This window comes from Leptinotarsa decemlineata, unplaced genomic scaffold (assembly GCF_025532065.1).
Source record: "Leptinotarsa decemlineata unplaced genomic scaffold, Ldec_3_MD MMD2_tig00078422_RagTag_RagTag, whole genome shotgun sequence".
In the NCBI taxonomy this organism is placed as follows: domain Eukaryota; kingdom Metazoa; phylum Arthropoda; class Insecta; order Coleoptera; family Chrysomelidae; genus Leptinotarsa; species Leptinotarsa decemlineata.
The window spans coordinates 7,707,528-7,734,882 of record NW_027412747.1 but is presented as its reverse complement, the minus strand read 5'-3'; the positions used below and the strand labels follow the sequence as shown (position 1 = coordinate 7,734,882).

At 36.0% G+C, this 27,355-nt stretch overlaps 1 protein-coding gene and 1 long non-coding RNA gene across 4 annotated transcripts in view; one reads left to right on the top strand and one right to left on the bottom strand.

Moving 5' to 3' along the window:
- Positions 1-17,100, top strand: part of LOC111511993 (dopaminechrome tautomerase) — a 96,445-nt gene extending 79,345 nt beyond the window's left edge. For all 3 annotated transcript variants that reach the window (XM_023168077.2, XM_023168080.2, XM_023168079.2), the window contains exons 3-7: positions 4,120-4,366; positions 6,681-6,903; positions 13,251-13,437; positions 15,704-15,898; positions 16,565-17,100. In XM_023168077.2, the coding sequence (XP_023023845.2) occupies positions 4,120-4,366; positions 6,681-6,903; positions 13,251-13,437; positions 15,704-15,898; positions 16,565-16,763 (1,051 nt within the window). In that variant the 3' untranslated portion in view covers positions 16,764-17,100. The remainder of the gene's footprint in view (positions 1-4,119; positions 4,367-6,680; positions 6,904-13,250; positions 13,438-15,703; positions 15,899-16,564) is intronic.
- Positions 1-27,355, bottom strand: part of LOC141487425 (uncharacterized) — a 75,328-nt gene that overhangs the window by 12,456 nt on the left and 35,517 nt on the right. The window lies entirely within an intron of this gene.

Below are 27,355 nucleotides of genomic sequence, written 5' to 3'. Positions count from 1 at the left end.
AATGAAAGTGGTAAAAACATAGAAAATTTCATTTCTCTTTTCATTATTAGACTATAGACTGTCCTAGAACCAATATCCAGACAGGATGAAAAAGGTGAAGATGTGATGCACCTTCCGGGATAATTCAGGCATGATACATTGACTATACCTAATGGTGTTGCTTCTTTGGTTTGGTGGGCGGAGATGAAACAAGTGTCTGTTACTGATACACTAGGCAGGGTGCAAATATTGCTTGTTTGGAAATAATGAGAGCAATGGAAACCACATCACTTTTGGGACACTCTTCAACCCAACCACTCGATCTTTTGTACCAACGGGAAATGCAAACTACACTTGATTAGGCACTAATGAAATTGGGGAATAAAAAAAACTGAATCTATTGAGTATGCTTCACTATGACTTCAGCTTTGAGACATCTATAGGATTACCAGAATATATCATACGAGATCAGATCAGTAAATAGTTCACTGAGAAACATCAACATCGTCAGGAAAAGTTTGGGTATACCAACGGAAGAATTCTCATGAGTAGAAATTCTGAGAACTGCTTCAAAAGAGATGGGATCGACGGTTCAGAATAATTATAGAACTATACATTGGACATTTTTTCGATAGATGATAACTGAATGGAATAGCGCTAGGCAGGGTCCTGCAACAGTGGCGCGGTGTTCCATATCTCAATTTAGGAAACAGATAGGAATCTTAATTTCTATAATATTACCTCATTGCATGAGCTCGACAAAATAAAAATATTGGCGGTCACACAGGGTGTTCAATTTTTTCTGGGCGGATCTCAACTGTATTTTTTTGAATAGCAACCTACATTTTTTATTGCTTTTTCGGTTTATACATAGAAAATAAAAGACACTTTATGTATATCTTCACTTCGAAAATATTGACGGTTTTCGAGATATCTAGCATGACAGGTTTTTTTCTAATATTCGTCACTCAGAATATTTGAAATTATAAAGTTGTGCCAAGTCCAATTGTATTTTTTTTTGTCAAATATTCTACATTGGTAACTCTCTCAAAAGATTCGACCTGTGATATACAGGGTATGAAAAACCGCTTGCCGCATATTGTAAATAAATATTTGCAGAATCTTCCTTATTTCAAATAGAACACCCTATATATTATTCATCCATAAGGAGCGCCAACGAAACTTCTTCAAATTTCATTGAGTATTCCCTATGGCTAGGTTCAATGGTTTTTCCTAAAAAAGCATTTTTTTCGAAAAATGGTCGTTCTTCCTATTTCTACGCCATAAACTCGATGAAAGACTTTTTTCAAAGCGAAATCCATTTAACGACTGATACGAATGTACGAAAGATATCTTGTTTCAATTTTGTACATTATAGCGTGTCCAAACAAATATTTTTTTACGAAATAAATGAATGTACCTATCACATTTTTCTAAAAGGAAAAGTATTTTTTTCATTAGATGCAGAATTTTTCCCATAAATCGTGCAATATCAAACCAAACAAGATTAAATGAAAAAACATTGTGAATATTACTATTTTTTTTTTTATGTTATGGTGTATATTCATGAATTCAGGCCTCAAGTTCTAGATATTTAAATTTGTCAACTGACAAACTACAAAACTAAAAAAGGAAGAGTTTAATGAAGGTTGATAATGAAACTTTTATGAAATATGTTAAACATGTCTTTCATTTTCTTGAATGCAGAGCTGAAGTCTATGTTTGAAAGACTGTTCTATCCTGCGCAATACAGCTGGTGTAATGCTGCCAAAAGCATTCGTTATTCTAAGTCGCATATTTTCGGAAGAAGCTGGTGACTCGGTGGCTCGACGTAAACCATATTTTTTATGTATCCCCATAAGAAAAAATTCAGTTTTGTTGAATCTGGTGATCTAGCGGGCCACCGTACAGGCACATTACGTCCTATACATTCATTGGGAAATACTTCATTCAGATGATCTCTCACTTTTGCCGAATAGTGAGCAGGCGCACATACATTGTTCAATTCATATGTTCCTGAAAAAAGTATGGACCACTTACATATTTCCCAATGAGATATTCTTCAGACATTTATCGACCACCTATATTGATAGTCCACCTGCCTCAAGAAGTGGGGATTTTCTGTCGAATAATTATGTCGATTCACAAATCCATTTTTATGGAATGTCGATTCATCCGACCATGAAATGTTATTGAAAAAATATTCGTTTCGACGAATTTTTCCCAGCATGTCCCAATTGCAAAATTTCACTTTTTTCTCAAAATCGGCATACAGTAGTATGAGATGGATGAAAGCGATGTTTCTTCAAAACTCGTTGCACTGATCTCTCACTTATATCCACTATTTCACCAATTTGTCGTTGACTCCTACTAGGATCTTCTTCAACAGCAAGAAGAACTTGCAATTCATTATCTTCATTAGTAGCTAGCTTGATGCGCTCATGTTTAGAATAATTGATACATCCAGTTTCAACAATTCTTTTGATTTCATTTTATTCGCTGAAGGTTGTTTTAGACCGAAAAAATATGGCACATATTATTGTAATTATTCAAGAACGTACATTTTGCGGTGTAATTCAAGCAACAGGTAATTTTAGGCATGGGGCGATATTTTAAGGAAAGGCTTGGACAAAAACTATGCATCAAATGAAGAAATTGCACGGTGTTCTATTTAGAGAATAAATGTGTTATAAACATTACATATATCTCGATCACGCCGTCATATATGGATTTCACAGTAAAAAAATCATTGATATTATGGCGATACAATAGAGAGTTGTCATTTTCAGAAAAAAGAAAAAAAAATTAAAAAACTATAGGACACGCTATATTGTACAAAATTGAAACAAGATATCTTTCGTACATTCTTATCAGTCGTCAAATGGATTTCGCTTTGAATAAAGTCTTTCATCGAGTTTATGGCGTAGAAATAGGAAGAACGACCATTTTTCAAAAAAGATGATTTTTTAAGAAAAACTATTGAACCTAGCCATAGGGAATACTCAATGAAATTTGAAGAAGTTTCGTTGGCGCTCCTTATTGATCAATAACAATCTGTTCCATTTAAAATAAGGAAGATTCTGCAAATTTTTATTTACAATATGTGGCAAGTGGTTTTTCATATCCTGTTTATCATAGGTAGATTTCAGATATATCGTTTGAGAGAGTTACCAATGTAGAATATTTCACCAAAAAAAAATTCAGTTGGACTTTGCACAACTTTATAATTTCAAATATTCTGAGTGACGAATATTGGAAAAAAAAACCTGTCATGTTAGATATCTCGAAAACCGTAAAGTGAAGATATGCATAAAGTGTCTTTTATTTTCTTTGTAGAAACCGAAAAAACGATAAAAAATATAGGTTGCTATTTGAAAAAACACAGTTGGGATCCGCCCAGAAAAAATTGAACACCCTGTGTGACCGCCAATATTTTTATTTTGTCGAGCTTGAGTAATAAGGTACTATTATAGAAATTTAGATTCCTATCTGTTTCCTAAATAGAGATATTGAACACCGCGCCACTGTTGCAGGACCCTGCATAACAAAAATTTCAGGAAGGAAATATATTTTCTCTCGAAATATGGATTTTTTGGCATATATTTTTTTCTCAACTCAGTCATCAGACTGAGTTGATTTTTGTTGAAGTTTTGATACAAAGGTTGCTCATTCCTTATGTGAAGCTATGTTTACGATATGAAGATAATATTATTAGCTGCAGTTGAGCTACTTCTGCCTCGGATGCAAGTTACGTATCACCCTGTGGAGCATCTACTAGTCTATTTAGCCAGACAGTAATATTATTGCATCGATGAGAAGTAACAACCCGAAACTAACTTTCGGGTGGCTACTAGATTGATTCCAGCGATCTTCCAAACCATAGAAAAGCATTTGCAAAATGCATTCTTTGTATAAACTTACACAAACGCCTGTATAATTCGGCATATTTCGTGTAATCAGTCAGGTATTCTTCAGTTTCTACGTTATTAATTTTCATCAAAAATATGCATTTTCATCATCTACGTTTACGTTTTCATTTTTTTATATTTTCTACTAGAGTAATTGTCAAAAAAATATATTACATCGTTCCGTACTAGGTTTCCATTTTATAATTTCTCACAAGCAGATGACTTTTTGCAGACCTGAAAACACAGTATTCACGGGGATCGAGATAACTGATGATAGAATCTTCATCGCGACGCCAAGGCTTCGAGCTGGTGTTCCTGCAACCTTCAGCAGTTTTCCCAGGAATTCCCATACAGGTTCAAGTCCCATTCTCCAGGCTTACCCTGAATGGTCGTTCCATGCTGCCGGTCGAGGCGATTTCAATTGTTCAGGACTCATTTCAGTCTATAGAGCCAAAATAGATTCGTGTAATAGATTGTGGGTAAGATAGTATTTTTTGAGAGTTATAACTATGAATATTTCAATGCTATGAATTACATTAACATTTTAGACGAACATGTGTACAGTTCAAGACTTCGTTTCTCAGACTGACAACTTGAAACTGGTGAATCGAAATAATAGATGATGATGATAATAATAATGATAACAATAATGATAATACTGTAGAGGCATCCGGTGTCCACATCTCCTTCTCTGCATGGTACGCGACCAAGAGAGCATGAATTGAAGCATTTCTCTTCAGGGCAGCCCCCAAGCGGCTGATGAACTCGGTTTCCTCAAGTTGAGTGAACTGAAGTCGAAAACTGAAGGGTTCATCATGGCCTGCCGGAATGGTGTCTTCAACACCATAGTCTACCGCAGTCGCGTGATAGGTATAGAGGTTCCTATAAAAAGGTGCAGAGCCTGACGTGAGGAGCCTGAGACACCAATGTATTTGCTGTTGGCATGTCCAGCATTTGTGGTCTCAGCCTATATGGATCGACATAGCGCGCTAAACGTGATTTACTACCACCTACGGCACTCTTACGGTATTGACGGTGTCACCCTATGCCCTGGGTGATGTTGAATCCGTTGTGGGGAACGAGAAGTGTCTATTGGGACTTTACATTCCCCACCATCAGGCTCATACATGCTTATAAGCCTGATGTAGTTCTTTTCGACCATCAGAGTCAGACGATACTTGTCGTGGAGTTTTCAACTCCTCGTGAGACGAATATCGTCCGAAAAGAGGAGAAAAAGTGAATTGGATATCAAGATTTTCTTTTGTAATTCCACAAACTATACCCTGGGTTCAATAAATGCTGTTTGAATTGAGTTTTGAAGGACTAGAAACTTTTTATTTTGAATTTTCATGAAATGATGTTATGAATTATGCATATTCCTTACCTATATGCGGTATCATTCTTCACCACAAGGCGGATAGAAGCTAATGAGTCTGATGCCATTCTTGACTATCCAACTAAGACGAAACTTTCCTGGAGTTTTCAGCTCCTGGTTGAATGAATATCGTTCAGAAGAGAAGGAAAAACGGATTAATTTTTGAAAGTTTCGTCTTCAAACTTCGCAAGCTCTAAATAGAGTTCTCTGTTGAAATGATTGTTCTGTGTTGTCCGAGTCCTTGGTGAAATGAGTGTCAAAAAAAGATTTTGCGGGATTACGAAATGGATATGCAGCTTGTAGATGGAAGCAACCTACAACAACGCCACTTTCAAGAGGTAGCGACCGTGATAAACTCTTTCCGCGACAAGTATCATCATAATCTCTGACAGATCTGATCAGTGAAACTGTCGAGGAAAAATGAAGTTACTGCTACAAATATTCTTGTCGTTCCGACCATAGTTAAATGAACTCGAGAAAAACTGTATGAAGCCTGTAAAGTCATGAAAAAATATGTGTGAGAGCATTTCTTGCAGCTGCTCGGAGCATCGGCTGTTCGAGCAACTGCTTGAGCGTCGAATGAATTTGGTTTGGTTTTCGACAATGAATGAGCTGACCAGAACTTCATCACTGAGATGAAACCGAGTTGAATTCCTGATTTAGTTCTTCTGGACCATCAGAGCTCTGGATGCGGCAATTATCGTATAAAAAAAGGAAAAATATCTATATCTTCTCTTCGTACTCTGCAGACTATTCAGACCACTTTGTTGTACCTGCATAACCTTTTTAGTGGAAAATTAATTGTCAATAAAATAATGATAATCAAGTGTTAAACAGAGTGGAGGAATTATATATGCTCATAGAATAATTTAAAATATAATAGGACTTTTTCCAAAAGTGTGCTACTCAATGGAAAGTAGACTGAATGCATGCATTCAAGCAGGATGTAAACATTTCCAATATTTGTTGTGATTTTTATTCAATGTTTCATATAGTATTCCGTTTATCAAAGAATGACCGGTCATGGTATACAGGTTTTTATTCCTAACGTCTCAATTGACGTAAACATTAACAAAGGCGCATATTTTGAATATACATTAATAATTATTCTGCTATGAAACATGATACAAATTTCAAAGACATATTTTCGAAAAGTATCTGAAAATAACAGGAATGGAAGTAAATATTCTTCAAATTCAAAATGTACCTTAGGAATTGTTCTGTGAAATTCTAGACACACAGTAAAACACCCTGTATAAAAAGTTTTGATATCAATTTAAAGAAAATCGAAAGTTGTTTAGACTCAACAAGTAACAGACTAATGTAATATTCATCAAGGTAGTCGAAAGTACTTGCCAGTCGGTCCACCATACCGGTTTAATATACAGAAGAGGTAAATTGTTCGAAATGCATTGTAGGTTCTCGATTCCGGTTTGGACACATCGATTGACAACTTCAGAACGGCATGTCCACCGAAGATATTGATATTCGATCTGAGATCGAACCAAATAGTTCGTACTATTATCATTCCCGAAGAAGTCCTGAGACCAGTCTCCGCCCTGACTAACTTGATCTTGGATGAGAGCGTCCAAGGAAAGTGTGATGCAGCATTCATTTATATCAGCGATACTGTTGCAGCAGGTATGGTTTTTTTCGGTTATTTCAATGCTACTCATGGGTCACGGTTGTTGTTCCAGGCCTAGATACATTTTGAATGGTGGCTGACTTGCTAATGTGAACAGTCTCACCATAGGTTCAGCAATGTTAATTTTCTCCTTTTTATGTTATTGAAAAACTGACCAGGAATAATTATAGTGCCCTTTGAAAAATTCTCAACGGTACCTCTCACAATTGTTATTCCACAAATAAATTTGTTACCTCACCTCCGCTACTCCCAAATAATAAGTGTGCATTAGTACTTCATTGGAAAAAGTCAGGTGTAAACCAATATATCCAATAACGAACCCCACTGATATTTCTAATACATAAAGCAACGTCAAAAAATCAGGTTAGTAACGCTATTCATTTATAACCGGATCAATTTTCATGATTATTGATTTGTTGGATTTGTCATCATGCGGAATAGCAAAATAACTAATCGAATATTGGAAAAATTAAGGAAAATATATTTCTAATACACGAACGGAAATTGCAAAAGCTACACGTTTCACATCGATAATGTCTAGACCGATTTGCATTTTTGATTTGTTGGATTTGTCTCCGCCTGGAATGGCAGAATAATCATAAAACTATTTGAAGACTTGACATAATAGTTACTGTGAATGAGATACGATGTATGTTTGTGATGGAATCGGCCAATACTTGATGGTATAATAGTAATAATAATAATAATGATGCCTTGCGGTACCCGACAAAATAGTGAGATTCATTGAACAACTGATACCACTCCGGCGAACACACTTTCCCTTAACATCTGGCCAAGCCAGAGACCAAACAGGGTGGGTCACTTTCAGAAGGAGTGTATTTCAGAACGATTCCCTCAGTCCCCTTCTCTTCTGCATCTCACTATTGCTATTATCTGTTGCGCTCAGACATACTTGCCGGTGTGGCAATACCGGCAACCGGAGGCAGGTCACTCATTTGTTTTATATGGATGATCTTAAAATTTATGTCTCTGGAGAGAAGGATCTCCATCAGTCCTTGAGCTTGGTGGAAGAGTACACGCATGCTATCGGTATGAAATTCGGGATAGACAAATCCTTCTCAAAAGAGGAAGATACGAAGACTACGGAGATGATGTGCAGCTCGTAGATGGAAGCAAATCGTCCGTTTCACTGCTGTATTCCGCCCGACAATAGGGAGGCCGTTGACTTTTGAGTGTGGATTGTCTACATGACAGAATGGTTCTAGATATAGCCTGTAAAGTCGCCAGGAGTTCAGATCCCCTTCTCTGCGTGGTCCGTGACAATGAGAGAGAAGGAAATGGAACATTTCTGATTAGGGCAGCTGCCCGAGAAGCTGATGAACTCGGTTTAGTTTTTGACAGTGAACGAGGTGACCACAACTCTGTCAACGAGTTGAAACCGTTCAGCAAAAAGCTCATATAAAAGCCGCAGAGATCACCTTACTTCTGCGGAAACACGAGGATGGGTCAATGCATGGGGTCTTTCTCAATAACATTGGAGACCTTGACTTATCAAAGCGCCTGACTTTCGCTTTCCTCAGGTCGAGTGGGCTGAAATCGGAAACTGACGGGTTCATCGTTCATCATGGCTTACCAGGTGTCTTGAACACCTTAGTCTACCGCAGTCACATGATGGGTATAGAGGTTCCTGACACAAGGTGCACGGCCTGCCACAAGGCGCTCAAGACCCTAATGTACTTGCTATCAGCATATCCAGCATACGCGGTCTCGGCCTATATCAATCGATATAACGCGACCCTAAGAGTGCTTTATTACCATCTACAGCACTCTTGCGGTATTGACTAGACACCGGTGTTGCCCTAAGCTCTGGGGGATATTGAATTCGTTGTGGGGAACGAGAAGTGCCGAATTTATTGGAACTTTTCGTTCCCCACCCTCAGGCTCATACAAGCTAATAAGCCTGATGTAGTCCTTCTCGACCACCAGAGTAGAACGATATTTATTTCAGCTCCTGGCTAGACGAATATCGTCCGAAAAGAGGAGGAAAAATGGATGAAATATCGAGATTTTCTTTTCGAACTCCGCAGACTCTATTTATTAGACCACTCTCTTAAGATGGTTGTTCTGATTGTTGGAGTCCTTAGTGAAATGATGCCCTTTCTACTCTCGAATCTTGAAATCATGCCTGCTTGCCGCACTAAGGCAGAAATCTTAGCTGGACAGATGCAGAAGACTGTTTTTCCTGGCTCACTGCGCTTGCTCAGGGTAAACGATTCTTGAACCCAATGATCACTCACCCCACGGTGTGGGGAGTGGTTGTTGGTTGATAATGCTGGCGACCCCTCCCGAATGTATCGAGGCTTCAGAGGATAGGGCCTGACCAGCGCATACTACGGTAAAAAATAATGATAATAATACGTCTTTATTTACCATAAAAGTACAAGTAAAACATACAAAAAGAGGAAAAAGAAAACAATTTTCTGTATACAGGTGAATAGGCGGAGTAGCAGCCAAGGCTGTTTTTCAACTCAACCTGGAAATGACAATAATCAAATAATAACAAAGAAGTCGAGTTAACATTGATACTACCACGACAAGATCATAAGAGGTATGTAATCGCTGTAGAAAATTCCTTACTGTAATGCCGAGGTTGGGTACGGACCAGAGATTAGACAGTTAAGTGGGTCTTTAGTCTTTTTTTAAAAGTTTTTCATTTTATGACATTTCAACTCAGGGGGCAGTGGATTGCAATGGTTAGGTGGATTATACGTGAAGCAGCGGATGAAGATGGAAGATTTGTGTTCGGGGATGACTAAAACTGAATTGTTCCTTGTGGTAAAACTATTTATTGTTGAGAAAGCTCTGAGCCTCCTCAGTGAGTAATCAGGGTAACGACATATCAAAACTATATGTTTGTTGGTGAGTCGATGCAGTGGCGTCGCGTTGCGAATTTCTGGATCAAACTACAACCTTAAGTTTTTCATCTCGGTTACGGAGGGAACTATTTCATTTTCAATGCGTACTTGAAAAGTGGAGTTGGTGAGAGAGGTGGAGGTAGAATCACGAGGCGAAAAATAGAAATATAATTGCGTGTCGTCGACAATGTGATGTATATTGCATTTTTTTAAACAAACTGATGGAAATCGCAGATGTATGAGCTGGAAGAAATGGCCCAAGTATAGATCCTTGTAGCACTTCCATTGATACCGGTTGAGCATCCAATATAACTCCATTCACAATAATTTTTTGAGTATGATTTGACACTGCTTTCCGAAAAAACCCAAAGTAGACAAGTTTGTCACACCAAATCTCGTGATCAATAGCGTCAAATGCATTACTATCAATCAGAAGTACTGAACAGCATCATCTACATCTTTAGAAAGATCGTCGGTTATTCACTGAAAAGCCGTGGTGGTACTATGCTGTGATCTGAATCCTGATTGAACAGATGTTGTAATATGATTTTCATTAACATATTCGTCAATCTGATCTCTCAATATCAGTTCCACTATTTCAGAGAGAAACGAGAGAAATGCAATTGGCACAGGTCAGGGTTGTAAGTGAGTTACACTCAGCCAGAAGGATAACCAATCCATCTTTCCAAAATTTTGGAACTTGGCAACCGGTTATGATGGAATTTATGGGAAAAGTGAAGTAATTTATCAAAAACGAGTCAGTGAGGTTGATAATTTTGAGGCATATTTGGTCTGTACCTAAAACATTGCTTTTGATGCATCTTAGGGAGCTTTGAAGCATCTCAATGGTGACTGTGGTGAAGAGAAAAGAATATTCGAATTCTCAAAAATTAACATAACGATCTAATAAGGACAGTTGGTGAGCAGATCTGATAGGTTGAGGTATAAAATTGAAGTGCAAGTTGATAAGATTGACGTCAGTCAATTCATCAGGGATATCTATATTTTTATTATTCCTCGGGATATCAAGAGTCCTCAAAGTATCCCAAGTTGATTTCGAGTTTTTATTTCCTGTGAAACGAAATCAAGATATTCTGTTCCACACGTTGTATCGCACCAGATGTATAATTTCTGAATTCTTTATAACTAATCCAATCGGCTATCGCCAATAATTCCTTGTATTCACTCAAAAACACCCCATTGTGAGTTAGTATAGACACGTCTGAAGAAGCTGCTGTATAGCGAAACATGTGTTACATTTTTGTGGAACCGTTAAGTGAGAATATCACACTGAAGTGTTTTTGGATAGTTACCACGTAGATAGTATATATGATATCATTTAATGTTGCCTACTGTGTGCTGAACAATCCATCTCGTCCATCTATCCCTACTCTTATGAGTGGACCTCAACCTACTGATAGACAATTCAACAATACTGACCTACTGCAGTCGAAAGACAGCTTTTAGGTGCTTCCACTTTAAAATCTACTATTTTATCAAATCTTGACTTTACTCGAATGTAATTATTGCATGTGGCCCCCAAAAACTAACCGGAGATAACTCTCTTTGAATCGCGAACAAGTTTTTCTCAGCGGATCAGGACGTGTGTCCTGAACGTTAGTCTTCTGTCGAGGGTGACTCCCAGGTATTACGCTTGGTTGGTCCACGGATCTCTTGTCCGTTGAAGGTGACGTTTCCTTTCGGGTGTACCAGCCTCTGAGTGAACAGTATCGCCTGACATTTGCCAGGTTTTATACTGATTTTCCAAAGGTTGACCCATTTCTCTAGTCTATTCGCCCACTGTTGCAAATATTTGATGACATGCGTTCGGCTTGTTGATCTCGCCAGCAGAGCTGTGTCGTCCGCGTAGAGTGCCAACTTGTTGAAGTTGTTCTATGGCTTCGGCACGTCTGCTGTGTATATCAAGAAGAGGTGTGGCGAAAGGGCTGCACCTTGTAGGACCCCTGCTTCCAGTAATTGCATGGTGAAGAGTTCTTGTCCTACTCTGCAGCGGCATCGCCTGTTAGCTAGAAAATATTCGATTGCTTATACCATTCGTTTCGAGTAGCCAAAATTGCACATTTTGGCTAATAGTTCATCGTGCTAAACTCTATCGAACGCCTTGGAGACGTCTAGAAATATCGCTCCGGTATGGTATCCTTTGTCGCGGTTGAAACCTTCTGTCGCATAGTCTACTACCCTTAAGACTTGTAGCTTTGTCTCCAGTGCTCGGATCTGAAACCGAACCGTTCATCTGATAAGATTGTCAGTTCGCTGGTCTGGTTCTCTAGTCCTTTTCAAGATGACTGCCACTTTGCTTATGGAAGGGGTCAAGCTTATTGGCCAGAAATATGTGGTTCTTCTTTGGCTTCTGGATGTAAATGACCGTTGCCTCCTACGGTTACAGGAAATGCTGTAGTCAGTATAGCGTTAATGCTTTTCGTCATCGCCGCTATGTCCTTCCTTGACAGGGCTTTCATAGTGCCCGGTTTGAAATTTGGTCCGGACCTGGGGCTTTCCGAGTGGCTAGGCACCTTACGATACCTTTCGCTTCCTCGGGAGATGTCGGTGTCAGGAGTTGCGCGTTGTCCCTCCATTGCCATCTTATCCTTCTTACCGTCTCTTCGACCTGGGTTTCGATTTCTTCTACTTCGTCCGTGAACGAGACACCATTTTCTCTACACTGTCTTTCGACATTGTCACCAAATGCTTCCGCTTTCTCTTGGTCTGTGTAGACGATTCCTTGCTCGCCGTGTATGGGCGGGCATGGTTTTCGGTGTCCCTTTCTAAGAACTTTCTGCATTTTCCATGCATATTGGTCTTCGATGTTGAGTTCTTCCAGATGGGTCTCCATTGTCGGTCTCGAATTGCACGCAGCTTTCGCCGTAGGATTCCTCCAGTTGTGTGCATATTCCTTTCGTTGATATCTTCTGGTATTCTGATGAGTTCTGTTACTTCCGATGTAATGAGGTCCTGTTTCGCTAGAGCGCAGGTTGTTCAAACTAAGCGGACTATAGTATCTTTCTACAAGGAATATGTTGAACATATTTGGTTTCATGAACCAGAGAAATACAGTATTGCTTATCATGCCACAAAATTATGAAGGATGCTCAAAATTGTCGGGAGGTGTCATGTTTGAACTCTTACGTAATTCCAGATACCACACAGATGAAGATTGGGTGTCAATCAGGTAGCAAATAACATAAGGAACAATAACAAAATACTAAGAATTCTGTTTACTACGAAATGATTCAATGACTTTCAGTATTTGAGGTAATGGATCATCTAGGTGCATATAAAAATATTACCTTATCCGAAATACGTGTCGGGAGACAGTTCTTTTGTTCTGCCGAGGAAAACATGTTATTAATCGATTATTTGTTCAAAGGAGTTATTTCGCGATTTCTCCTTTTTCCTCTATTTTCGTTGTGTGGATGATGACTATGACTGATAATTAAATTTTTTAGGATTGATAGTTTATGACGGAGCAAGGGACAGATCATGGAGATTTTCCGACCCCTCCATGTTTCCTAACCCTGACTACTCAAAAATAAGCATCGTTGGAGAGCAGTTTTCGCTGATGGATGGAATAATTGGTCTTGCACATTCCCCAAAGCTTGCAGTACTTTTCTACCAACCTTTGGCTACCGACAGGTACGGAATTTAGAACTATTACAATATATTTTTCATTGGGCTGTACCAGAGTAGCTTATCCTCGTTCACTCCAACACATACAAACCAGTAAAACATTACTTTACGTTTCTTTGAAGTATCCTATCTTTAAAAAAATTGTTCGAAATCCTCGGTTTCAAATCGTCATGTCACGATTACCACCTCGTGATCTTCCATGAAAATATTCTGAAGAAAAATGTCTACTGATTTTTCCGCAAAACTTAAAATTCAATCAACACTCTAATCAAAGGAAATAATGACCATCGTTTTTCGTTTCTAACATAAATCAGTTATTCTTTAAACAAAATATCTAGTTTCCTTCAGAAAAAAAGGCATGAAAGTAGCATTCAGGACAAATGACAATTTGCATTTATTCATAAATGATTCTAAGTCAGCACAGGACAAATTAAAAAAATCCGGAGTCTACAAATGTGACGACTTCAATGCCTTATATATAAGTCAGATTTGCCGCAGTTTCAATCAGAGATTTGATGAGCATTCGAGAAGTTACAGATTGAATAAACAAGATCATAGAAAACTCTCACAATTACACACAAAATCCGTAAATTCTACACCTTCAACCAAGGAGTCTGAAATTTGATATATTGGAATCTATAGAAATCAAAAAAATTCTTTGAATAAAAACAATATTGTTCTAAAGGATCAGATAGATATTCATAATTCTCCGATCATCAATAATGTTTTCAGTAATGTAATTTCCCAAATGCCCCTTAATACCTCTCTCTACCTCTCTCTACTAATGCCACTTTCAGTACTTAAGGAGATGACGTCATATGCCTATGTTGAATTGAGAGGGTTATGTGGGAATCTTCCAAAGAAAGGAAGGAAGCAATCAATTTCAAAATAAGTAACTCTATACATAGAAGTGTAGATCATGCAGTACGACCAGTAGTAATCCCGAAAACATGTTTGGAAAAAACACCTGGTATACAGATGGATCGAACACTAAACATGGAACGGGAGCTGGAATATACCGAGCGGATAGAAATCTAAACTACAGCTATCCGCTAGGACTATACACATCCGTCTTTCAGGCGGAATTGTATGCTATCTTGCAGTGTGCAAGGCTCATTAAATTGAGACCTCAAAGTAATGAGCGGATCAATATTTTAACAGACAGCAAGAGTGCACTAGGGGCTCTGACAAACCCGAAGGTGACATCAAAACTAGTCTAGGAATGCCATGAAGAACTGAATGAACTTGCAAAAAGGAACAAAGTAACTTTGTACTGGGTGCCAGGGCACTCAGGAATCACAGGTAATGATAAAGCCGATGAATGCGCTAGACACGGATAATCAACTTCATATATAGGTCCTGAACCATCTCTGGGGGTACCAAAATCATTGCTACGAAACCAGATTAGGACATGGACCAATAAGAAGCACACAGAGTACTGGACAAAAGTACCTGACAACAAACACAGTAGAACCTTCATTAGGGAACCGTCCGAGAAAAGAACCAAAGAACTTCTTCAATATAGTGGGGATCGGCTCAAAATAATTACAGGGTTACTAACCGGCCATTGTCCGCTGAATAAAATGGGGCTGTACAACGGATACCTCAGCTGCAGATTATGCAATGAAGGGATAGAAACAGCTCTACGCATCTTATGCGAATGTGAGGCACTGAATCACAGGAGGCAGGCAATATATGGACGTACGAAATAACGTCCAGAAGAATATGACGAACATCCAACACGGGACCTGTACAAACTAGTACAGGGAACGAGACTGATGGAAGATGGGAGAATACACGCAATAAGCCCAAGAGGCTGCAGTGTTTTTTGGAGACTAGGACTGAATGGACAAGTCGGGACCAAAAAAAGCTGTTCAAAGGGGGCTTTCTCTTCCAGTTTGTTTTTGAAAATTGCTTCTTGTATGACCTACAAATATCTGCATAGATATATTTGTTTTGAAATTGATGGCTCCCTTTCTTTCTTTGAAAAATTTCCACATTTTTTTGTATCAAGATGGAGTAGTAGAGGGTCAAAAACTTTTTTCCCATACCTAGGTTAGTTTATAACTCAATCAGAAGATGAAGCAGTGTGTCGAAACAGCTGTTAGCAATGAATGTTAGTGTTGTGTAAATTGTGAAGCATTATTTTCACCCAATTATAGTTCCATACATATTCAGCGACTAAAACTCCTTTCCGATGATGAAAAATTCTTATGACAAAATGTCGAAACATCTTAAATGACATATAGATAATGCCTTGTTGGATTTCCAGGATATTCAGCATCCCAACTGCCACTTTGACCAAAGGGCCTCCAGGCGAGTTTGAAGAGTTACCCATATCAGTAGCTGGAAGAAAATCCTCCCAAGGCATGCCTCTAGCTATGAATGAGGATGACAATACCCTTTACTTCAGTCCTATGACTGAAACTTCAGTGGCTTCTTGGAATATCGTTTCAAATCAACAGAAGTAAGGCATTCCTTGATATTTAATTATTAGAAGGTTTGATGTTTATATGGAATAATTAACTATAACTTTTCGTTGGGGTTATTCATATTGATGAGTGCAATTCGGAACCTTTAGCGTGGAATAAATATTTTTCTTCTCACCAAAACAAATTTGCTCTATTTCAACGGTCGTTTCGCTAACCAAGTAAGCATCATAAGGAAATGACTAAGAATGAAATAATTGGCCATCATTATGCAAGGTATTGATTCGTGTAGATGCATATGAAAACATCAACATGGCTTGTAAGGAATAGTTTCAGTCATCTCAGGTATAGAACTGGTAATAATGTGGTACTGAATAACAATAGAATAATAACAAAATACTGGGAATCATTTTTTGACATTACCTCTCGTAATGAGATAATGTTCCGTGTAGATGCATGTGGAAACATTGGCATAGCTTGTAGGAGTAGTCTTAGTCATCCCTTGATGATGTTAATTTGGTACATGAAACGCGCGTCGAGAGAGAGAGAGCAATTTTTTTCTGGTGGGGGAAAATCGTTTTCGATAGGATAATTCATGTATTTTTTGGTTCCAATCAATTATGCAGACTAAATTATCAGTTTCAAAAATATATTTTTTGTTACTAGTTGTTGAGTTATATAAATGTTGTTCTTTCTATCCACAGAATTTTAGCAAATGATCCAGTGAACCTCCAGTTCGTGCCAGATATCAGATGGAAAGAAGATGGAAGCATCTACATACTGAGTTCAAGATTCCATAAGTTTTACAGAAGGACCGTGACTCCGAAAGAAATCAATTTACGTATTCTGAAAGTGACCCCTCAAAGATATATATTTGAAAATGTTAACAACTTTTACTATTGATAATCCAAATTGACGTGGATTTCCAATTTCTGCAAAATATAAGTATTTTTTTTTGAATGATGAGAAACTCTTCATTACTTATAATTGATATGATGGAAAAAATTCATTAAAATTGTTCTCTGCATATCAGGATTGCAAATTCAACCTGATTAAATAACCTAACATTCAACAAACTTCATTACAAACAAAGTATACCTCAAGAATTGCAGGGATTATTACAACGTTAAATCAACTTCCTCATTGCATAGTTAGTTATTGTATAGTCATTCAAAATTGTAAATAAAAAATATGATGTTGGAGCGTCGAAGTCACTTCAATACAATACTGAAAATTCAAAGGATTTTCCTAGTGAGTGTCATTTTACAGATTTCTCACTCCTCACATATTTATACCAGGTGATAACACGATAAAAAGGAAATATATGCCAGCGATAACTGGTTAACGGAAAAACAGATTTTCCAAAAGATTTTCCAACAGATTTTTCAACAGATAGATATCATTTTCAACAGAAAATTTTCCAAGAATTATTTTACCACTTTACGAGGTGTAGATATTACCATTAGAATGAAAACGGGACTAGTGAGTTACAATCTGAATCCACGGAGAATCGACAAGGTTCATGATGGGTTAGCGATACTCGACACCGCTGACGAAGATGAACTTGCATTTTTATTCCTATGAGAATTTTCATTTTTACATTCAGTCTGACTTGATACTGTTGAAGTAGAGGGAATATTTCAAGTAAACTCTTGAATGAATGTATTAATTTTAAACAACTCAACTTAAACTTTTATTATGTTGAAAGAAATTTCTCAACTACCTATAAACATATACAATGTGAACGAAAACAAATTAACAAATTATGAAAATGGTGGTTTTTCAACACCCTTTCTCATCGAATAATTTGTTCAGTCCCATTGTTTGTCGTAAAATGTTCAATCTTTGCTTGAATAGGTTCAGGAGGAAATTCAAAGAAACCGCATACATCTTGTCCAACAACGTATTCAGCCAAGCTAGCGTAGACATACGCAACATATGGAAACCCATAATCAAGCGGAAAATGGCCAATTCCCGCCAAACGGTCATATTCCGCTAAACCGGTGAAGCAGAAAAAGGAAAGCAGAGATAAGTGAAAGAATGACCCATAAATAGTCATCTTTCGGAATTAGTCTAGTCATCACCCGAGGACGATTGTAGATACTAATAATCGAAACGTCGTGAAGTAACTTAGCTTGGAATCTCTTAACTTTTTTTTTATTTTTATTTTTTGTTCAATTGTTCTATTTTCACTTGTATTTTATTTCACTGTTATTTCATTTCAGGGTTTTTCTGCTTAATATAATTGTTATTTTCAGCTATTCGTTTTCAATTCTTCTAGTTTATTAGTTCTTATAGGTGTTTTGAATCATTTTATATAATATCAGATAATGTGAACCCGAACTAATTAAATTCATCATGAAACATTGTCAATCACCTTCAAACAATACTAACTAAATTGAAAAATAGAATTTTCACATTGAAAAGCAACAGCTATCTGGACTTGAATGAAATAAAAAATGATACCATCAAATTATCGATCGAATATATTGCAGAACCATTTTGCCATGTCTCCAAAACGGTGATCATCTGAGAATGAGCTGGAAAAGTTCAAAATAACTGATAAAACAATATACAAGGGTAGAGAAAAAATTAGGTGAGTTATTATAGGCCTATTTTTTCAATAACACTTGCCAAAAATTTTCGAAGCTTTGATGAAAACACGCCTAACGACACTCCAAGTGATGAGCTGTTGATGGATTTAAACATCTAGGCATGGAGGGAAATACTAGGGAATTTCCCAACAAATCAGAAGCGAAACTGAGAGGTAAAATTAGTAGTCCATGAAATAATAATTTTTTGGCATAATTATTCCGTTTGTGCAAGTTTTTCATTGACTCCATCCCACTGGGCCAACCCCATCAAGATGTTATGAATTTTCACGAATCACAGACTCTGAATATCCCCATATTTCAATTCGAAGAGGTTATTGACTTCTTTGTTCACGAAACAATTTCTGAGATCAAAAATAATGCAAAGGAATGCGATGGACTCACTGTGGAACCCATTCAACTGTGCTGTCCTCATATAGTACCGTACATTACTCAAGTAGTGAATTTCGGTTTAACTGACAAATAGTGGCCAGCAAAGTGGAAAAAGGCTCTAGTTAAAGTTTCATCCAAGCAGAAAAAAGCAAATGAGTTTAAAGATGTTAGAACAATAAGTATATTGTCAAGTTTGTCGAAAGTTCTAGAGAAGGCAATGGAAACACAGATCAACTCTCATTTAAGCAGTCACTCTTCATTACCATCAATTCAATCCGGGTTCCGTAGGAGGTAATAGCTATAAGAGATCACTTCTCCACATCACCGATGATATCTTAAGAGCTACTGGTCAAGGTCAATGCAACACTGCTAGTTTTACTCGATTTTAGTCGTACTCTCGACACAATTCATTACGATTTTTTACTAAACATGTTATATTATATAGGTTTTTCACAAAATTCACGAGTGTTAATAGGCAATTATCTCAAGAATAGGCAGTAGAAAGTTGTTCTCGAAGATAAATGCTCTGAATATCTAACTCCAAAGTCAGGTACCCCGCAGGGATCTATACTGGAGCCTCTTTTGTTTCTGCTGTCAATTGGAATAAAAGCCTGCAATATTTGCAATATACGCTGATGATACCTAACTTCACCATAATTTCCTTCCACATATGATGGATTCTTATTAATAATGATTTTGAGGCCTCCTCAGAAGATGTCAAATACCATTGTCTAGTTATTAATCCTGATAAGTCAAAATTCATTTCATTTCAAAGTAGATATTAGTGTCAAAAAGTAGAGAATCAATATTACGGTGAATAATATTCAATAATAATCGACATTTGCTACCCATTTAAGTTGAAAAATAATGTGAAACAACATACCGAACATATAATATAACAAAACACGTTTACAAAAAACTAAAGGATGATCCAACAAAATCAATTGAACAAAAAATTTATAGAACATTGGATAAATATAAAGACATGCTAACCAAAACAGAACGCACTCAACTAATTTCTCATTTTAGTAAACCTCCTCATTTCTATGGTTTACCAAAAATACATAAACCTAATGTTCCTTTAAGACCAATTGTAAGTTCCATTGCATCTCCCTGTCAGAAATTAGCAAGATACCTTTTGGAAATTTTGAAACCAATTTCAGGAAACAGTAATAGTTTCCTAAAAAATACAACCCATTTCATAGATAAACTTAAAGACATAACACTCAGTGATGGTGATGTTCTGATGAGCTTCGATGTTGAAAGTCTTTTCACGAATGTTCCTGTTGATAAAACTTTTCAAATTGTCAAATCCAGGTTGGAAAATTACTCAACTTCAAAACATCGAACGAAGTTGGATGTTAATTCTATATTAGAATTTTTAAAATTATGTATAGACAAAACCTATTTTCAATATAGAGATGATTTCTATCAACAAGAATTTGGCATGGCTGATATGGGTTCCCCTTTATCTCCCATCTTAAGTAACATATATATGGAGTATTTTGAAGAATCTTTTGTTGAAACTTATCAGAATGCTCCCAAAGTTTGGTCGAGATACGTTGACGATATTTTTGCTATTTGGAATAGAAACAACGATGACCTGAATACTTTTTTGAATTATATCAACGAGCGGGAGCCGACAATAAAATTCACAATAGAGATTGAACAAGATGGTCGACTCCCTTTCCTTGATGTAATGTTGGAGAAGTCATCAGATCAACTTGATACAAATATTTATCGGAGGAAAACACATACAAATAGATATCTCCACTATAAATCAAATCATCATGCGAGTGTTAAAAAAGGTATAATAAATTGCCTTTACAAAAGAGCTAAAATGATATGCAATTCAACTGAAAATCTCAATAAAGAAATATCATTAATTAAATCTGTTTTGAAAGATAACGCTTATCCAGATTTTTTCATAAATTCAACGATAAATTCAATAGAAAATAAAGAGTCAATTAAAAACCAAACGAACATACAAACAGCTTCACAAATTCAACAACATCCAACTCAACAATTACCGACTCAACATCCAACGACACTGAATTTCACTAGTTCGGACTTCCATTGTCTGCTATATAAAATGATTTGAAATCCCTGAAACAAGTAAAAAAGAATAATTAAAAAAGAATAGTTGAAAATAACAATTATATTAAGCAACAATAAACCTGAAATGAAATGATAGTGAAATAACCTGCAAGTAAAAATATAATAATTGAATAAATAAAAATTAAAGGAATGCAAAAAAGAAAATAATAAAATAAAAAGTGTAGAGATTCCAAGTCACGTTAGTTCACGACGTTTCGATTGTTGGTATCTACAATCGTCTTCGGGTGATGACTGGACTGATTCCTCCGAGAGATGACTATTTTATAGGTCGTTGAAATACTTTCACTTTCTCTACTTTCCATTTTCCGCTTCACTGATTCCGTTTGATGATGGGTTTCCATATGTTTCGTATATCTACGCTGGCCTGGCTGAATACGTTGTTGGACAACATGTATGCGGCTTCCTTAAATTTTCTCCTGAACCAATGTTCCTCTCTGTGCAAGATCTCAGCTTGGGACCACTCGATGTTGTGTTGATGGGTCCAAACATGGTCTGCTATTCCTGATTTGCTGGTTTCTCCTCGCTGTGTGTGCTTCTTGTGCTCGGCAATGCGAACGTTCAATGGCCTCTTAGTTTCACCAATATAGGATTTTCCGCACTCACAGGGTATCCGGTAAATGCAATTCTTGGAATCGCAGTCCGCGTTTGGGGGCCTGGTTTTCGTGAGGCTGCTACGGATAGTGTTACCGGATCTGAAACAGGTTCTAATGTTGTACTTGGAACCAATTCTTCTTATCCTCTCCGATAATCCTCTGATGTAGGGAAGTGCAAGCACTGGTTGTGACGGCTTCTCTTCCTTGCGAGGCTCCTGCTGTCTTTTAGCCAAAGTCTTTTCTACCATCGCTTTGGAGTATCCATTCCGCTGAAGATCATTTTTGATGATGTCTAGTTCCTTCTCGAGACCTTCCTTTGTATTACAGAGCCCAAAAGCACGGTCTAATAGAGTCTTGATGATTCTTCTTTTTTGTCGATTGATCATCATTGATCATTGATTGATGATCATTGATCATCATTGATTGATCATTTTATATAGTAGACAATGGAAGTCCGAACTAGTGAAATTCATCACGAAACACTGTCAATCACCTTCAAACATCCAACGACACCTTTTACAACTAACGTTATACCTTACATTCCAAGACTATCTGAAAAAATAAGACGAATTGGAAATAGATATGATGTTAGAACTACTTTCAGAACAAAAAATACAGTGAGATCTATACTCATACATACAAAACCCAACAACACTGAAGAAAAAACAAAAAATTGTATTTATAAAATACCTTGTTCTTGTGGTAAAAGTTACATTGGTGAAACCTCAAGACCATTGAAAGTGCGTGAGAATGAACATCGAGATTATATAAAAAATAGACAATTGACAGGATCAAAATTATCAGAACACATTTTAAAATCAGACGGTGAACATCGGGTGGAATGGAATAGGACAAGAAAGATTACCAATGAGCCTCATTCTAAGAGACGTAAGCTAAAAGAATCAGCGTATATTCTCATATCTGGAGAGAATTGTATCTCGAATAGCTCCTTAGAAATAGACCGTACTTGGCTACCCATCTTGAAGAAAACTTTGGATAGTGGCGAAATGGCAACAAACTGATATCGGAGAGTACCTTGTATTACATCGAATATTTCAGTTGTCAATCAACAACATTGACATAATTTCATATTTCAGAACTTCTTTGACATCTGTCGAAGAATTAAAGAAATAAGCTCTCAAAAAAGGAATAACTGCGTATATATTCGAATTTTTATCCATTTCTGAAGACGGAGGCAGATTTTGGCCTTCGAAACGTAAAAGATAAGTATAATTTCTTAATAATTTTTTTGATAGGCAAAATTGTGAAATACGACAAGTTACTGATAGAAAATTTTTCTTTGTGAAAAATACTTTGATTTTTACGCAGTAACTTATCGGGGTAAACTAAAAAGTTTGCCCTTCTACACTTGTATAAAGGTCTCCATTATAATTTTTATATTTTTTCAGATTGTGGATAATAGAAAAAAAAAAGTTTTTCTCTGCAATAAAATAAGAACAAAACAAATTCCTCTATATTCACATAAGAAAATAACTTACTGAATAGACGTACATGATTTAAGTATCAGAAATGAAGGCTTATTGATTGTACCTCTGATTGTTTACACAATAGAAAATAAACTTCGCCCTTCATTTCCATAGTGAACCTTAAAAATCTAATATTCATTGTATTCTTTTGAATGTGGAAATGATAGAGATCATTATTATCAGTATTATACGGGGAACTGCTTCAAATATAACTTAAAATCATTTTAAAGCTATTGAATGCTCTTTTCATCTACCCTTCTGAAAACTAACTAAAAATCAGTATGAATTGATTCGTTGATGACATATCGATTCTATTTATGGAATAAAAATAGGCACATTCCACTATGAAATTTATAGAATATAGAAATTCACATGGTCATCAAACAAGACAGTGTATTAACTGTGTAACAGTGTATTATTAGTGTATCAACGAAAAATTTCAAATCTGCATTTTTTAGAAAATCTATATTTCACAAAGGAATAATTGCATAAGTGTAATGAATTATCAAAAGACGTTGAACAATTTTCTAACACAGAAAAATACAAAATATCATCAGAAAAATAATTTGTTTTATCAATTCACATAATCATAGTTGTTCGTTTTTTTTCTGATTGATTCAGCCGTTACTTGATGAAGATCCAACATCTCACGATTTGATCACGTTTTTTTCTGTTTCAAATTAAACTAATTTTTAAATAGCCGCCCCCGTTGAAGTTAAATATTTGTGCATGAATATTTTTTGTATAAATAACTCCAGAACATGTATTGATCATATATTTAAAAAAAATACTATTGATGAAAGTTTCTGTATACCAGTTGTGATGGAGATGGGTGTTACCGATCATTACGCTATAGTATTACAAATCTGATTGCCTGAAAAAAAAAGACTTATTCAAAATACACTATCAACAAAACAATATCTTAATAAAATGAGATTAGTTTCTCACATTCAAGCTAAAAATTGGTCCGAAATTTATGAACACAATGATCCTGAACGTACCGTGAATTGTTTCATAAATTTAATGCAAAAATATATACAAGAAGGTACTTCAACAATCAAATATAAGAGATCTGATATAAAAAGGAAAGAGTGGATAACAAAAGGTATAGTAGCCTCCATTAATAAAAAATACCGATTGTTTATTCTTATGAAACATAACCTCACCCTAGAGAACGTGAATAACTTCAAAAAACATGGTAATAAACTGAATGAACTCATAAAAGAAACCAAAAGAAAATATTACCAAAATAAAATAACTCTCAATCAACATAACTCTTCAAATCTTTGGCGATGTTTAAATGACATGTCGAACAAAAATAAACATCAAAATGGAATTCTTGAAATTGAGACAGAAAATGGACAAATTTTAAGGAGTAAATTAGATATCGCCAATAGATTCAACGAATACTTTACAAATATCGGAAGAGAAATATCAGGAAAAATAGAAAGTAAAGCCAGCTTCTTACCCAACAAACCTAAAAAATGTCGGTTGAATTGATTTTACTTGGAAGAAATTACTGAAGATGAGACATTGAAAACAATCAGAAGCAATAAAGCACCTGGGAAGGATAGGATAACGGCCGAAACTTTACAACTCATAGCAAATAATTCATAGAAACCATTGACACACATCATGAACCTTTCACTGAAGACTGGTATTTTTCCAAAAGCACTCAAAACGGCAATTGTGAAGCCTCTTTTCGAAACAGGATCAAAACAAAAAGTCCCAAATTATAGACCAATATCACTTATCTCGAACCTATCAAAGGTCTATGAGAAACTTTTGAAACACATAATCAAAACATTTCTTGAAAAATATGAAATGTTGTCGGATAAGCAGTTCGGGTTTCGGGAGAACAGATCGACAGAAGATGCTATCAACCTATTAACAAATGAAACTATAGACAATAAACAACCTGCTGTATGCATCCTGGTGGATTTTAAAAAGGCATTCGATACTGTCTGCCATGAATTGTCTCTGAATACTTTGGAAAGTATAGGTTTTAGAGGTACTGCGTTTAAGTTATTTAAGAGTTACCTAAGTAACCGAGAACAATGTACCGAAATCAATGGCTGCATAAGTTCTACCCGAGTCATTGAATTTGGTGTTCCACAAGGCACCGTCCTTGGTCGTATACTCTTCAGAAGAAAATGTGATGAATTCAGAATTCAGAAGAAAATGTGATGAGCTTTGCTGATGACACTGCAGTATTTTACAAAGCCAAAACTTGGGACGATTTGAAAATTGTAGTAGAACGAGACTTCAGAATTATCCTTGAATGGTTTGACGGGCAACTACTGACAGTAAATGAAAATGAAACATACTCTATTCCCTTCACTTCCTACTCCAACAATTTGCCTAATTTTGACACCATATAGATCAAACGACCTAAAGAAGTTGTGAGAATTAAAAGGGCAGAGAGTTATAAATACTTAAGAATCTATCTTGATTGTAACTTAAAATGGAACGTACATGTTAATTATGTAGTGAAGAAATTGAGGAGTATTCTATACAGGGTGAAACACTATTCGAATATACTCACCACAAGTCAAATGAAAATATTATACTACGCGCTGATCGACAGCCACCCCAATTATGGAGTCATTGCTTGGGGTGCAGCCAATAGAACGTTTCTCATAAACCAGGAAAAAATGCAGAAAATGATTCTCAAAGTCATTTTTAAAAAAGCGTATACTTACCCTACCGAACAACTTTTTGATGAGTCTAAAATCTTGGATATTAGACAATTATATTTTGTGAGCACTGTAGCCCGCCTACATAAATACAAAGCAAGTCTACAAGCCATCAGTCATCCATACCTAACACGGCAAAAATCGAACATGTCTCAAGTAGCAAGACCATCAAAAAACATAGTACACAGAAGTTTCTTTTTACTTAGGTCCAAAATTTTTTAATGGGTTACCAAAAACTTTGAAAAATGTACAGAACTTGAGAGTTTTCAAACGAAAAACCAAGTTATGGTTTCTCCGAATCCCCCGCCTCCAAATACATAAATATGTTGATGTAAAAAATATGTATTACTTAAAAAACATATCCATTTTTTTAAAGATACATAAGTTTGAATCAGACTTGGAAATGTATTATTTCTCTTGTGATTATGTGTTATATGGGTATATGTCTATAAATGTATAGCTTATAGTTAAGCATCTCACGCTCAAGGTTTACCTTTTGTGAGTTATCTCAATTTATTTGCAACGCATTATTTTTCATACTAATTCTGTATAACTGTGTAACTTGTATATGTGAATAAATTTTTATTATCTTTATTATTATTATAATTCGCCGTATTAGGTAAGCATTGAAGTTTCTTGGGAATAAATTAATGGATAAATTTCAATTATTATTGAAAAAATCAGCCCATTAACGAAAAACTAATTTCATAAACTTTGGAAATAGTTAACCAATGTTTAGGCCGAATCAACCGAACAGTAATTCATTTAACAAAGGTTTTGAAAAAGACAAACAATATATATTAGATGGAGCCTATTGATGAACGCATCCGAATTGGTTGAGTTGATTTTGAGATTAGGCAATACAAATTCACACACAAATAGATAAAAACAAATGAACTAACAAAAAAAAAAGATTGAATTATAGGGGCTATATTTTTAGGAGTGATTTTTGGGAAAGAAAGTTTTTGGCTTTCTACTACATATATACATATACTATACTATATATACTATACTATACTATACTACATATATACAAAAAATGTGGGAATATTCCAAAGAAAGTAAGGAAGTAATTCAGTGTTAATATGGAAGTATTTGTTTCGAAAGAATTTTTTTCTTTCGTGAAATTCAATGTTTATGTGAAAGTAGCTGTTTCAGGAGGACTTTCTTCCAGTTTGTGTCTGAAAGTTACTTCTTTGCATGATCTACATATCCATGTATAGAGTTACTTATTTTCAAATTGATTACTTCCTTTTTTTCTTTGGAAGATTCCCACATTTTTTTTGTATCAAGATAGAGTAGTGGAAAACAAAAACTTTTTTCCCAAAAATTAAATAATCCAAAAAATATAACCTCTTCAATTCAAATGAGATTCCTCTTGGCTGGGATCAAACTCATTCCGTGACATTGAAAATCGTTATTCATGAATGAATTGTGTGTATTTTCTATAATGTTATACAAATAGTCTAATCAACAAGTACAGAAACACGAAAAATAGATATAAAGGTCCTAAAAATATGAGCGATAACTCATTCGATTTGGAATCATCTCTAGAAAAATGTTTTCAAAGGATTTTGGTGCAGGTGAAAAATTGCAATTGTTATTAACAAAATAAGA